This window comes from Fulmarus glacialis, unplaced genomic scaffold (assembly GCF_000690835.1).
Source record: "Fulmarus glacialis isolate BGI_N327 unplaced genomic scaffold, ASM69083v1 scaffold9326, whole genome shotgun sequence".
Classification (NCBI taxonomy): domain Eukaryota; kingdom Metazoa; phylum Chordata; class Aves; order Procellariiformes; family Procellariidae; genus Fulmarus; species Fulmarus glacialis.
The window spans coordinates 1,649-15,782 of record NW_009218738.1 but is presented as its reverse complement, the minus strand read 5'-3'; the positions used below and the strand labels follow the sequence as shown (position 1 = coordinate 15,782).

Below are 14,134 nucleotides of genomic sequence, written 5' to 3'. Positions count from 1 at the left end.
TCCCTAAACTGCCATGAAGGAAGCAGTCTCAATATTTCCCTCATAACTTTTCTTCACTACATCCAGGGAAGTCTCTGCTAATTCTGCTTTTTTAATCCACCAAGGATTAATAAATTTTGGAGGATGAGGGGGAAGGACCATGAATTATGCTAAAACATGCTTTTTTCTTTGCACAACCAAGAACATCACTGCTCCAGTGCTAGGATATGAAAAATCCACTTACAGAAAAGTTCTAAAATAATAAAAAAACTGTCTCCTTCTCCAAGAAATACTGAATATCCTCTTTTGTAATATATTTTCTCAGATCTATTTGTATCTCTTGTAGGTCTTGTGTTTCCAAAATAGCCTCCTGGCCTTGTTTTTAATGTCTTTGGTGCTTTTGGTCTGGGGGGCATAGAAGGTGGGGTGGAGGAGGCAAGGCTGAAAGGCTTTGGCAAATTCCAGATTGTAAGTACTTCCTCAAACTCCTTTGCAAAAGACGAGGGACTCCCTTTGCAGGTGAAGCAGATCTTCTACCACCCAGGCTTGTGAGTGATAGAGGTCTGGTACAGCAACAGTTCTTGCATCAAGAATTTTCTTTCATTAGCTCTAGAAGAGAGAAAATAAGTTTAGCTGTAGCGAAAGATACCACTTCTATAAGCAAGAAATGCTGAAACATACCTGAAATATTACTACTTTCTCTTGTTTCTTGAGTGTATACATAGGCATTTGGTGGACAAAAAGTGTGTAACTCAGGCATATGATCTTAAACTTCTTTGTAAAGCTTATTTTGTGTTCTTTTTCCTTAAGTTGTTGAAATGCATGACCGTTGTTTGGGGGCTCTTTCAATGTAATCTGAAGTTTTCTGATACTGTCACAGTTAATGACCCCAATTCTGTCCCTGTTAGCCTTGTTCCTGTGCTTGTCAGCCTTGTACCCTGAGCAAAGAATGTATCTCAAGCTGGCAGCATGATGAGATTTTGTACTTAGTGCTCCTCCTATAGGCAGTGAGCTACTGGAAAATTGGTAACATGTTTGCATGAGCTTAACTCACCTGGCTTTGGTTGCTGAGTGCAATCAGAGATATCAAAAGTTACACTGGTGGTGTGTTAGTAGTTGTTTCTCCGTGATTTGGAGCTTCCAGGTTCCAAAGCCATTTGAGGAGTAGAGTCAGACCAGAAGGATCTATTTCCCTGATGTGTAAGTGCAGCTGCCATTGGTGTTAATAGAATAGATACCCCAAGACTCTGTATGTGGTTATTAAGTTCTGCATCAGAGCAGGTAAAGCTCCTAGTTAGTAAAATAAGCACAGACAGTTAGAATTGAAATGTGGGCTGCATTATGTGCATAAAGTTGGCAAGATCACTCAAGATCTCTGAACCTGTATGGATGCAGTTAGTATGTCAGTTAACATGTATTGTGACTTGTTTTAGCTGTATCTTAATCTTCATAAACCACCACATGCAGCAGCTGAGTTTTTGTTGTACATAGGAAGGGCAGAATTTAAGCCTGTGACATTCATTTAGTAGCTCATAGAAAGGTTTTGATTCAGAAAGCTCATTTTATTGTCTCCTCTGGGAAAAGTAGCCCAGGTGTATAAGATGGAGGAGAATCATAGCAGATACCTCTCTGAAATGCAGCTGAGAATTCAGAACAGAGTAGAAGAGGTTGGCCAGCCCTGGCCTGTGCTGACTGTTACTGTGGTTATGTGCATTGAACTACCTATTCCTGTATGGTTGGTACTCATTGTGATGTGGTATATTACATTTTGAAAAATGTGCACGTATGCTTTAATTTCAACAGGTCAAAATTATTCCTTCTCTTATGCCTGCCAATCCCAAAAGCATTGCACAGATGCAGTATCGCCATCATGGCCCAGGCTTATGTTACTGCAAATTATTTTTTACCATATTATACAGAAACTGAATAGGTTAGCATGATTGGGAACTGGCTTTGACCTGTCCTCCATGTAGCATCTTCTTGCACCTTTTCCATAGCCCATTAACCCAGACACTGGGTTCTTCAAGGCAGAAAAAGCCCTTGAATGCTGAAGACCTCTTCCATGTGTGAGACCGCCAAAGGCGGCCTGTGCCACTGTGACAGTCCCTTAGGGCAGCCCGCGTTCTCTCGCTGGATGCAGCAGTCAAAGGTATTTTAAAGCTACTTTCCTCTTCTGGGAGGTTCAACATAGGATGGAATTCACCAAACTCCATCAGTGCACCCATGTTTTAGAGCCAGAACCTGCTCTGAATGCTGCCTGCCAGTTCAGCAGCAAGTTTAGATATTCCCAACTGCATCCAGCCAATTCTGGTAATGTTGTACCTGGAAGTAAGCTTGATTCTTCCCATAATAAAATTGGAAGAATCCAGTTCTTCTTTGATTGTTTTGTCAGACTGAATATAAGTAACTTTAAAATGACGGTAGATCTTAGCATTTTCACTCGGTTAGGGAGAAGTATGTTCACAGCTTGTGGTTTTAATTTTTGCTAGGCTTTCTAACAAAAGGCTTTTGAAGATCACTTAAGATGTGAATACAAGCAGAACAAATTTCTGATTGCATGGGTTGGATAAAATTGTCAGCACAATGTAGGTATTATTAAATTTCTTTCATTGTCATGCAGAAATACAACAATATCTGGGAAATCGTTAAAAGTATGTAAGTGCAGGTCCTTTCATAACATGGTAGCAACAAGAATGTATCTTAAATAAAATTGAAAGTTGTATTAACAAGGGAGTCACTATATAATTCGAGGCAACAGTCGTGTCTAAAAGTGTAGTTAAATTTTTAAAATGAGTGAAACTTCAGAAAGACTAATTTTTCTCTGATTTGATTCCTTTGCTTGCCTGAGATCACTGATATGGTCTGTTTCAATATTTCCTGTATGATGAATGAGATCTCAGTTCAGCAAGCAGGTTTGCCCAGGGAGATAATTCATCTGCTTGGACCTCTGCAGACGCTGAGGTAGGGAACATGTAGATCAGATCACAGGGAGTGAGCAATAGTCAGTTCCTCCATGTAAACACCAGCCACGCAGTGGAAAAGCTTAGAAAGATACTTTTGCATATCTGTTTTGATCAAATGGTGCTATTCAGAAGGTGGTCCCAGAAAGCTGCTCTCTGGCAGCTTTGAAATAGCCAGATTGATAGTTTTCTTTTAAAATACAGAATAATAATAGCAAACTTTTTACAGGTCTCCCATCACCAATTCTGCCACCCTGAATTCTTACGCTACTGCTGGTGCTGTTTTTTCCGTTTCGTGTGGAAAAAAACAGTCAGTGTCAAAAGGAAAGGGAAAAAAAAAAATTAAAAAACCAAAACGTATAATGCAGATTAAGCCCTCCTGGGTGCTACCATGTGGCAAACAAGCAGGACAAGCATCTGCCAGTGGTGTCTGAGGACAGGAGCACCAGGAGCTTTCCGAGAGCCAGACAGCCCCAGCACAGATGTTGTTTACATGGGCTGAAAAAAACAGTCAGTGTCAAAAGGAAAGGGAAAAAAAAAAATTAAAAAACCAAAACGTATAATGCAGATTAAGCCCTCCTGGGTGCTACCATGTGGCAAACAAGCAGGACAAGCATCTGCCAGTGGTGTCTGAGGACAGGAGCACCAGGAGCTTTCCGAGAGCCAGACAGCCCCAGCACAGATGTTGTTTACATGGGCTTATACAATTTTTTTTTCTTGCTGTCAGCAAAGGTTTTGCTTGGACTTCAGTGAAGCCAGGCTTTGGTATCCATGAATGTAAATTTTTTTGGTAGACCAACTAATTTTCCAGGTGGAGAAAAACTTGGCTTGTTTTAAGCTACAGATACTTCACTGAGTTTGTTATAGGATACAGTCGACTACTTCAGCAACAAACTTCCTATGAATTGCAGTAAAGCTTACTGTCAGGCAAATTATTCTTGTTTAATTGATTTAACAAGTATGTAATTTGCACTGAGTGCAAAGCTGAGTTTTATCCAAGCAGATGTGATGGTGCAAGCCTACCACATAGATCAAGTGCTACTCAAAGAGCAGAAAATATCCTCTAGTGAGCTTTTTGCAATTGGCAAAATTAAAGTGACATATTTATTTAAACAGTTCACAGCTTAGCCAGAGGGAATGCTTCTACTTGGCCTAAGCCACTTGAAATAGTAATAGCAAACTCTAAGATTAAGTAAGTCAGTGTTACATTAATTCAGCTGGGATTCACGTTATACAGCTTGACCTTTAGCACTACAACTGAAATACTCTGTTTAGCTTCAGTTAGAAGATTTTTCTTTGACCTGTGCTTATGACAAAATTTCATTACCGGTGATGGTGTTACCTGGTTTTCCCATGATGCACAAGTTGTCCATGATGTAGTATCTGTATGGTATGCAAACATGTCGAAGAGGAAAAAAAGAATTTGAATGCTTACTATTGCCTTTAAAATGCATAAGCATCATAAACATCGTATGTTTTTACACTTAAACTCTGCATAGAGCCCATTTTGGTAAACAGTGAAACTGCAGATATTTTCTTGCTTGATACCATGAAATGGTTATAATCTCTGGCTGTTGGATATTGAAATTTTGAAACGTTTTAAATACATTTGCCATGTATAGCTGTGTTTCAGCAGCACACAGACCTGTAACAGTTTTTGAAACTGCATTTTTCATACTTAACTTTAGATACTTACGAACCTAAATTAGAGACCAAGACCATATCTGTATTAAGTAATAAAATATTGTTTGTTCTGTGGCTCCAAAGGCAAGTGACATATCACAGTTCACGTCTGTACCTCTAACCTCTCCTCCCTTCAAAGGCAGGATGGCCCATCCTCGCTGGCTGCTGGGAACTGTCCCTGCCCTGTGCTATCCCCAAACTCTGCCTGGTCTTTGTTGAAGAGAGACTAGCTGGTATGGGCCAGAACTGTGTTAGGAGCTGTGCTAGCAGTCCAGGAGTGTGGCTGGGTTAGACTAGCACCCCACACCGTGCCGCAGTCTTCCTTGCTTTGCGGGAGAAGACAAAGCCCGACCGCGCCGGCTCTCTCTGTAGCTGGGGGTATAGAGGGAAGAGACAATTTCAAAGGGCAGTTCTGGTCCTGTGATGGGTAGAATTATTCTCTGGAAGTGCTTAGTTCTCTTCAGTGACTACAGGAGGACCAGAACCCTATGTCTGCATCCTTTAAGTGCCTAAAGGTATATGGGACAAATTCAGAACATGAAAAGGGATGTGTGTTTATATATAAAGTTTGATGCTCTCTTTTGTCAGGAGACAGAGTTCTTGTGGGCAAAAAGAGAACACATCCAGCACCAGATTTGCTTTAATACTGACCTACCAAGCAGACTTAATATACACATCAGTGCAGTAAGCAGAGTTTATATGTTTTATTACTGCTGACTGCAGAGCAGTAACTGAAACACAAACCTCTTGCAGCTCTTTGCGCATCAGTTCCAAACAGAATTGTTTATTTTTAGCGAAGTCGCATCAGCCTAGATGGTTAGAAGCCACAAAGTTCACAGTCTCGAGGTGGCTGACTTTGCATATAATTGTACTCTTTCATACACGTATAGGGCCGCGACATATAGCTGTATGTAATATGTACAGTTGAATTGCAATTAATGTAAAGTTAATATGTATTTCCCAAAATTTTGGGAGTGCTTTGAGTACCTGAGTTCTGAGATGTGTAGCTGACAGTGTTTTTTTCCTGTGATCAAATGGTCTCTGTTCGTTTGATTTTTGTCACATATGCCTGTCCTAACGTTAATATATTGAAACTTCTTTCAACATGGCCAACTGTGTTCTGTAATAGAGGGAGGAGGTTAAGATAATTTCCGTTAGTGATGCCTCAGTGTATATAGCAGATCTATAGATAACCCAGAACCATTTTAAACCTGAACTTAAAGACGCGCCTTTTGTGTCTGAGAGGTGGTCTGACAGATTCTGCTGTTATGAAAAAGCCTTTCTTTCCCTTCAGTACGTTTTGGTTTGAGCTTTCAGTGGCTTCAGTGTGAGCCTGAATCTAGGATGTGAGATGTGTGAAAACTTTTGTAGTTCATCAGTTTGATCTTCATAAAAATGCGGCTCTGTCTTTCTTTACTGCAAAATCAAAAAATCTGTATATATGCAAGACTCAGAATTTGGCAGAAAGTCTTTATATGTGAATTATATAATTTTTATCATGCTGGAGGATTTTACAGAGGAATGCAGCAAGAGTTTCTTGTCTTATTGGACAGCTTTCTCTCTCTCTCTTCTCCTGGATTTTGATCTGAATGTGTATCTGATTTCTTTGCAGTTTCTCAGCACCCTCTTTGCCCCTTTAAATTTTGTGATGGAAAAAGTAGAAAGTATCCTGCCCTCCAGCCTGTGGCACCAGTTGACGAGGATCTGAGGGAGCACGCCCACTGACTGACTGCCATGACATCTTCTGTGCCAACTTTTTGTTGACCACAAGAAAGCATGATAAAAAAGGGAAGCAGTTCTAAGACTTAAAAATTCTTCATGGATTGTCTGTTCTCATATAAAAACTGTTTTGTTGTACAAAATACATTGATGTTAGGTTCTATTATATTTTGCCTTCAGAAAAGAAAAACTTAAAATAAACTTTTGTGTATTGCAGCATTGCTGTCTTTTGGCTGCTTCTTCAAAGCTCAGATTGTACTTTGTGTTCTTAAACATGTGTGGTGTATCTGCTTCACCACAGCTAGGGCTTGGCTTTCCGTTGTTAATAAGAACACACTAATAACTTTAAAATTAAGCCATGGTATCACTGCCTTTTCTTACGGAGTTCAATTAGGGTGAAGCCCTTACCACTAGAGACAGTCTAGACAAGGCTTCCAGACAGTTAAAGCTCTTGCTTAAAGCAGCTTTAGGCTCTCCAGGCAGTTTGGATGGGACATTGGGCTTCTGATTCCCATCCCTGCACAGAGGTGAGTTTTATCCTCATTTGAATTTTCAAAAAGTTCACATACTTTACAGATTTTCTTCACACCACTGTTATTTCAAGTACCTCCAGAAGCTCCATGCTTTGTTCTCTATCTACAGAACAAAGCGTAAGTAATGGCAGAGAATTGAAGACAAATTTACCTGTAGTGGGTGATCATTGCATTGCATTCATGCTCTTATGTATTTCTTGCTGAGTTTTTATTGCATTACTAGTACTTTTCAAGTGTGAAAAAGCAGGTACTTTTTCCTGTACAAATTAAACATCAGCATTATAAACTGTTGCTTGAGACCAGAACTCATTAGCAAAACTGGTGTTAGTTCATGCACAATTAATAGAGAGGTTGGTGTTTTGTCATTAGTGCTTACCTCAGGAAATCTTATCCTTGTGCTGTGAGAGGTTTAGACAAAGTATTCATTTGTAACTTAGCCACTGTAGATGGAAACTTCCCGCAGACACCTCTGCTAATGCATGAGGCTGGCTCGAAGATCAAGAATTTGATCTGGAGGTTGAAGCAAATAGTCCTGACTGTCAAGAACTGAAAGTGCCTCCTTACAGACCCCTCTAGGATTTTTTTTTTTTTAAACTCCTCTCCCAGATAAGGAAGCATAAACCCGATGCAGCAGATCAAAAATGCCACTTTGCCAGTTCAACTTTGCTGTTCTCCTAAAAATGCTGAGCAGCTTGAGGGACTGTGATCACCAGCAGGTAAGTTTGTTTATCAGTGAGGAACTGAGTGAGCAAAAACAAAACTCCCATTATTGGAGTTGGTATAAAAGGAAAGTATTTTGTAACAGCAGGGGATGCATTGCATTATTTTTTGCCCTCATGATCACAGATATGCTAGTCTACGTAGAAGAAATATTTTTGTCCAAGTGAGCAATGGTATTGCATTAAAGCAAACAGTGCTATGCTATGAGGAGAAAAGACAGCCCCACACCAGCAGAAATCAACTGTAAAAATGAGACCTGAGGGAGGACATAGAAGATCAGAGAGCCCCACGGCTAAATGTTAAAACTGGTGAGGTGTGTCGCTGTTGGGGATTTCCATACAGGTTTTTCATCTCTGGCCATTATTCCTGCAAACAATTCACTGTAATGTTGAAATTAGTATGGCTTACATTTAATGTGGGATGTGGCATAAGATTAGAGGTAGTGGATTGCTCGTGGGGAGCTTGTGGAAGTGTAAAATGGGCAAATATTTGTGTTCTCGGCTTTGCATCTGAATTGCTAGAACAGCCACAGAGAACACCTTTACAGCAGGTGCTCCTGTGTATCTCTAGCTGTAAAACTAGGGATAATTATATTTGTATGTTTGCCTCACAATGGCGCTGTCAGAATTATTTAAGGTTGGTGAAAATCAGAAGGTTCAGGCATAATCAGCTCTTGTCCTGTGCTGTTTTGTGTTGCTTATTCCCAGCCACCTCAAAAACCTTTCAAAGTTCATTTATATGTACCCTACATTTCAAAAGAACAAATTGCTGTGATTAACAGTCCTAATACGTAAATGTGTTTGCATATCAGTGTATATCTAGCTATATACAAATGTCCATGTTTGTCAGCAATTAAGGTATTAGTTTGGCCTTCTGTTAGAAAAAGAGATAATGTGAATTCTGATCTGTGTGGGAATTATTATCTGTAATAATCTGATAAAAAGGAGTGCTTAACTCCTAGAAGAATCAGGTCCTTCCCTTGAACTGTGGGGAACTTTTAGGAACTCAAAAATATCTTTATACAATTCTATTTCTACTATTTCTAATATCTATTATAAGCTGTAATGAGCCATGGATTTATCTAGAAAATCTCTCTAGCTTTAATTATAATTCTAGGCATCTGGGAGACCAGGCAAGTCAGGCAAAAGGATTTTATTTTTCACGGGGCAGAGTTTGCTGCCTTAGGCTTTTCTGCCTCTGACATGTTTCCTGTGAAGTTCAGCATGACTTAGATCAAAAGGCGAACACAGCCCATGATTATAATGACAGAAAGCCTCTGGCTCAGTGCGGAGATGAGCCTTCTGGAAATCTGGTTCAGATAATAACTCATCCGAATCTTCAGTTTGCAGATTTATGGAGGGGGGGGCTTTTAAGCTCCAAATGTTCACAGTTCCTGTTTTTTTCTTTGAAGACAACCTAGTACAATTTGGGTGCTCTTTACACTGTAACCTGCATAGAACAAAAAGGGAGAGACCCCCAGGAGTGTCAGGTAAGTCAAGCTGGCCACCTTCTGGCCCTCCCACCGGTTAGATTTACAGCTGCTCCAAGCGAGAGCCCTACTTGGAGGGGTGAGTGCTGCACCCAGGGGAAGGCTGCTGTTGTCTCTGGTTGTTAATTGTTTGCTGTGATTTGGTGTGAGCGCCAAATAAACAGACTCTCATTTTTCAGCGGGATAGCATAGAAGTCCTTACCCCAGTAGAAAAGAGGAAAAAATGTCACAAGTTTTCCTATGTTGCGGAAGCCTACAGAAGGTAAACATCTAAAGGAAGCTGCACCCCTCGCACACACCGCACCCATCCCTTCACAGCCGGTGTGGCTGTTACCGCACAGAGGGCTTGAGGGTGTTGTAAAGGCACGGTGGCCAGGGTCGCCCTTGGCCCCGCGTGCCACCCGGCTGCCTGCAGGGCTCCCGCCCGGTTCCCACTGCCGAGGGAGCAGAGAGGAACCCCTGGAACAGGAGGAGGAGCTGTCAGTATATTGATTCATATACGTTTGCTTCTTTCACACAAGAGAAGATCTTGCATTATGAAGTCACATCCATTTAATCGGGCAAATGAGCCTGATGAAAAAAAAACAACCCCATGCTTGTGATTACAGCCCATGAACTGCTGCTGTCTTTCAGATAATAATACAAGTTCATTTGTGTCATTTGAAGTGGCAGGAGAAGCCTGCAGGCTCTTATATTTGACCACAAAACCGCCTCTGCCCTCCGAGGTGGCCATCACCTGCACGTGAAGGCTGTAGCCCTTTCCTAAGAGCCTGGGGCAAAACCCACGGAGGTGAGCAAGCATTGGAATGCTTCGTGCTGCCACACCGGATTAAGAGCTATTTTTTTCCTGGTGAAAGCACCCTCCCCAGCCCAAAAGCTGCCTGACCATCACTAATCCCCAGTAAAATGTTTATTTCCCTTTTGCTACCATACAGTGCGGCGAGAGGCTGGGCACGAAGCCTGCAGGCGGGGACCGCCGGCTGCTTGCCGAATGCAGGTGTGCTTTGGGCATCTGGGCTGGATACTCTGCAGCGGCTGTGCAGCACAGTACCAGGAAGGCGGTGTTTTATTTCTAATCCACATCTACAAAGAAGGTTAGACAGGGGTGGGAGGTGAGGGCGAGATGGACAAATTGGGTTTAGATAGTTTCGCAGGAAAAAAAGAAGCAATACAACAATCTCTCGAGCTACAATACACATGCCCTAACATATACCACCATTCCTAAAAGTCATTCCCCATTTTCCATGAGGTAAAAGAAAATTATACTTTTTTCATGAGATTTCTCATAAAACAGCTCAACACACTTTTTAGGGTTAAGTTTGTTAAAAAAGAAAATAGGGGGGAGGGAGCAATCCCAAAAAGCTTGGCAGGCTAACAGCGTTTCAGAGCGCTGCTAGATTCTGATATCATGCAGCAAAAGTAAAGGGAACTCCCTCAAGAAAATTGGATTGCATGTTTTAAAAAAAAATAATCCTACAACCTTTTGCTTCAGCTAACATTATTCTGACAGTAAAGTGTCTACCTAGGGACAGCTGTTTCCTCTTCATGACTAAATACATGAGTAAGTTTATTCCATAGAACAAAAATAGGATTATTTCATTTGCCTTGCCTGATTTCTGTTTCTTCTTTTTTTCCCCATTTTTTTTTACTTTACTTTATTTGATTAGCTGAAGGTTGAGGAGTGCCTTTCTTAACAATATTTACATCTCTGAGTGTCTTTTCCCAGTAAGAAATAGCAAAAGCTCCCGGGAGTCCTTTCTTCATGGAAGAGGCCACAGAAATGCTTAAGCTGTCAGAAGCCTACCTTGAGCTCTTTTCTTTTAAAAAAAATCATAAATACAGCAAAAAATTAAATCAAATAATTGTGCAGCTCAGCTGTTACACATTTATTGTGCTGCAAAATATCCTGGTTTTCCTCTGGTGAAGTGGGTTTGGTGGGGGGTTGCGCCGCAGCTTATTCATATGGCACTTGTGTGGAATATAAAACTCAGCCTGCTGTGCACCTTTGGTGGGCCCACTGCTAAACGGGGCGGGGGATCGGGTGCCAAAGGACACCAAAAAGGCCAAGGTACTCAATGCCACCACCTTCCTGGTCTTACTGGTAAGACCAGCCTTCAGGGACCACAGGCCCCTGAGACCAGGGGGAAGTCTGGAGCAAGAAGAGGTACCTTGGTGGAGGAGGAGGAGGACCAGGTTGGGGAATAGAAGTTCCACCTTTAACACAATGACCCCAAAACACTTCACTTAGGACTGCAGAATTCAGGTGGGTTTGTTTTCTGATGTGTTAACCAAATGATGGAGTTAAGAAGCAATCTGATTTCATTACCTTTTATTCAACTTCCTAGAACAAGTTCCCTTGTAAGAATGAGGCTTCCTTTTTTCCAGAACATTGAAATATTTTCTGCATTATTACATGGTGAATTTGTAGACTACTCAAAGGGTTCCTGAATCTTTCAAAACACCTGGTACACAAAAAATTAAAAAATATTACACTGCTTTTAAGTTCTTCAAGGCTTAAAATGTGATATTGCTCAGGCTGTGAACTACATGTAGATTTAATTTCACAATGAAATCCTAACAAAAATTCTCCTTAGGGCTCACCTTTAAATACAGTTAGGTGTGAAATTTTCCTTATCCAGCCCAGAGCCAGAATTGCCAGCACTAATGAGGCCAACGGTATAACCACCGAACTGAACGTGTATACGTATATACGCACTGCATGTGCGTGTGCGTAATGCACACACTGTACACTAACACGCTGACAGGGCTATTCCCACCAGCACTGGGTTTATACCCAGAAGTGTCACTATTATTACTTCTAGCTGTGATCATTACATTAATGCCATGTGCAGTAACTGAAACATTATCTTATTGTTCAGATAAATACCTTTCTGGATCCTCCTAATCTTTTAATGCCAGCTGTGCCTTCTGGAGGTGACTTGCCCATTTTAATGATACAAACTTTTTCCAGAGCCTTTCAGATGTAAATGACTGCTCTCTCAAGACCACTGAATGCAAAAAAACCCATTCTTTTAAAATACTCTTTTAAAAAAAAACCCATAACCTGAGTACTCCCTTCATTGCCACGGTATGCTACTTGTGTATTACTTTTTCATGCACTGTTCGTACCCGCTAAGGTTCCTCCAGTCTTTTTCATTTGCATATGAAAATTTTACCTGCATCTACAATATATTCTATCACCCATTCAACCTCCTTTTCCTACATTATTTTTTCATTACCTTGCCTGTTTCTGCACTTCATGGGTGCTTTTCCAGAGCCTTATTAGACTTAGCAGCACAGGCCCCATCTTTTGTCTTGGCTCATTTGCTGGTCTCTTCTCCGAGGAGAGACGGCTGGTCCCTCTCTGACCCAGCTCCTCTCCAGTGAGGCTGCACATCTTTCCAGCACTTTGTTGTTTTGTGCTGATCCCAGCCCAGCGTACGGACCTGGCACGACCTGTAACTGCCTCCACCAGAGGCCAACGCACCCTTAATCATAGGTATACGCTTTTGCAGAAAGTATTCAGTGAAAAATCTCATTTGGAAGTCCCCATCTGAATGGAAAGTATCATTCTGAACACATTTAATAGATTTATTAAATTTAAAAGAACATAGAAGTTGATAGATTCTTTAGAAACCCGAGCATTACTGAGACAAGGCATTTCCTTCTCCATCAGCTTTCTGCAAACGTCTTCCTGCTCATTCAGGAAGTGACAAATAGGAAACCTTATCCTCAGGCAGTTGAGTGTCCCATACCCAGCTCTCACTAGGCTGAGAGACAAATCTCTTCTCTTCGATCCTTCAGATCACAAAAAACCTCAGCAGTTAATATTAAGGACCTTTTAAAAGCTTTTAAGGCAAGTTTTCACAAATATATAACTAAGGCATTTGCTTTGACTCTTTAACAGTTTATGAAAATGCTGTGGTTGACTGCATCTCCTGCAGTTTCCTTTGCTTTTTGCTGTGGGCCCATTTCTGCCCCATGGGAAGCTGCAGCGCGCTAACGGTGCCTCAGGTGGCCACCTCACCACAAACTCCAGTCCACCGGGGGTGGACAAACACCCCTCCGGTAAAGCCTTTCACCCAGCCTGGCCCCAAATTTTCTCTCATGGAGGAATCACCAACTGGTGCTCAAACTGCCGAGCACTTCAGTATCCAGCGCACAACTGTGGCCAGCAGAAGATCCTTTGGAAGACGCTTGAGCAAGCTCAGCCCATGCAGTTGTTGTTGGTTGTTTCTTGTACGAAATGCCCCATCTTAGCGTCTTGCTGTGTTCCCGATGGCAGGAATGAATTGCCACAAGGAGTCCGAAGGAGAGTTGCGTGTTGGTTGGAAGAGTCCCGGCAGAAGTACATCCTTCCAGAGCTGCATAAGTTTATGCACAGACAACTCTGCAGCAATAATGTCATGCAGAAATGGGAAGTAAATGCTGCAAAGTTTGTATTAATTATTCAGCAGGTTCTGTGCAATGAAAGACAAAGGCAAAACTGGCGTAAAAGCAGAGACGATCTCGGATGCATTCCCTGCACAGACCAGGAGGGGCGAAGGCTGTGGTCCTCAAGCATCAGTAGCCTGTGCATCATGTCCGGGAGATCCAGCCAGCGCTCTTTGGCGCTTTGCAGGTGTGAATGTCCACCACTTCGAGGCAGTCCTGGCAGCGCACGGCACAACACCAGTGGAATTTGCACTCGCATTTTGTCATTCTGCTGACGCGGGAGGTGTCGTAGCCTCTCCCGCAGCACATCACTTCACAGCTGTCCATGCCGCGGGAGGTTTGGTTACAAACCCGACCAGCTGTCCCGAGGGACCCTACAAAGGAAATCCAGGAAAGGTCAGGAGATGGATTTTAAGGAAGGACAGAAAGCATATGAAAATAGGCATAGGAGCCGTAATTTGCAATATGTATTTGATCCTTCAACATCACATCACCTGGGATTCAATATCAAGCCAGAGAAACGCCTATAATAAGGAAAAATTACTCTCAAATTCTCAAATTTATCCTGGAAATCAGCTTTGGAGATGGGAAGAAGTAAAATGGACCAAATACTTCAA

General features: G+C 41.8%; 1 protein-coding gene across 1 annotated transcript in view; it reads left to right on the top strand.

Moving 5' to 3' along the window:
• Nucleotides 1–6,555, top strand: part of LOC104078480 (suppressor of tumorigenicity 7 protein homolog) — a 56,196-nt gene extending 49,641 nt beyond the window's left edge. The window contains exon 12 of the mRNA XM_009580128.1: nt 6,235–6,555. Within this exon, the coding sequence (XP_009578423.1) occupies nt 6,235–6,330 (96 nt within the window). The 3' untranslated portion in view covers nt 6,331–6,555. The remainder of the gene's footprint in view (nt 1–6,234) is intronic.
• Nucleotides 6,556–14,134: the final 7,579 nt, after the last annotated feature.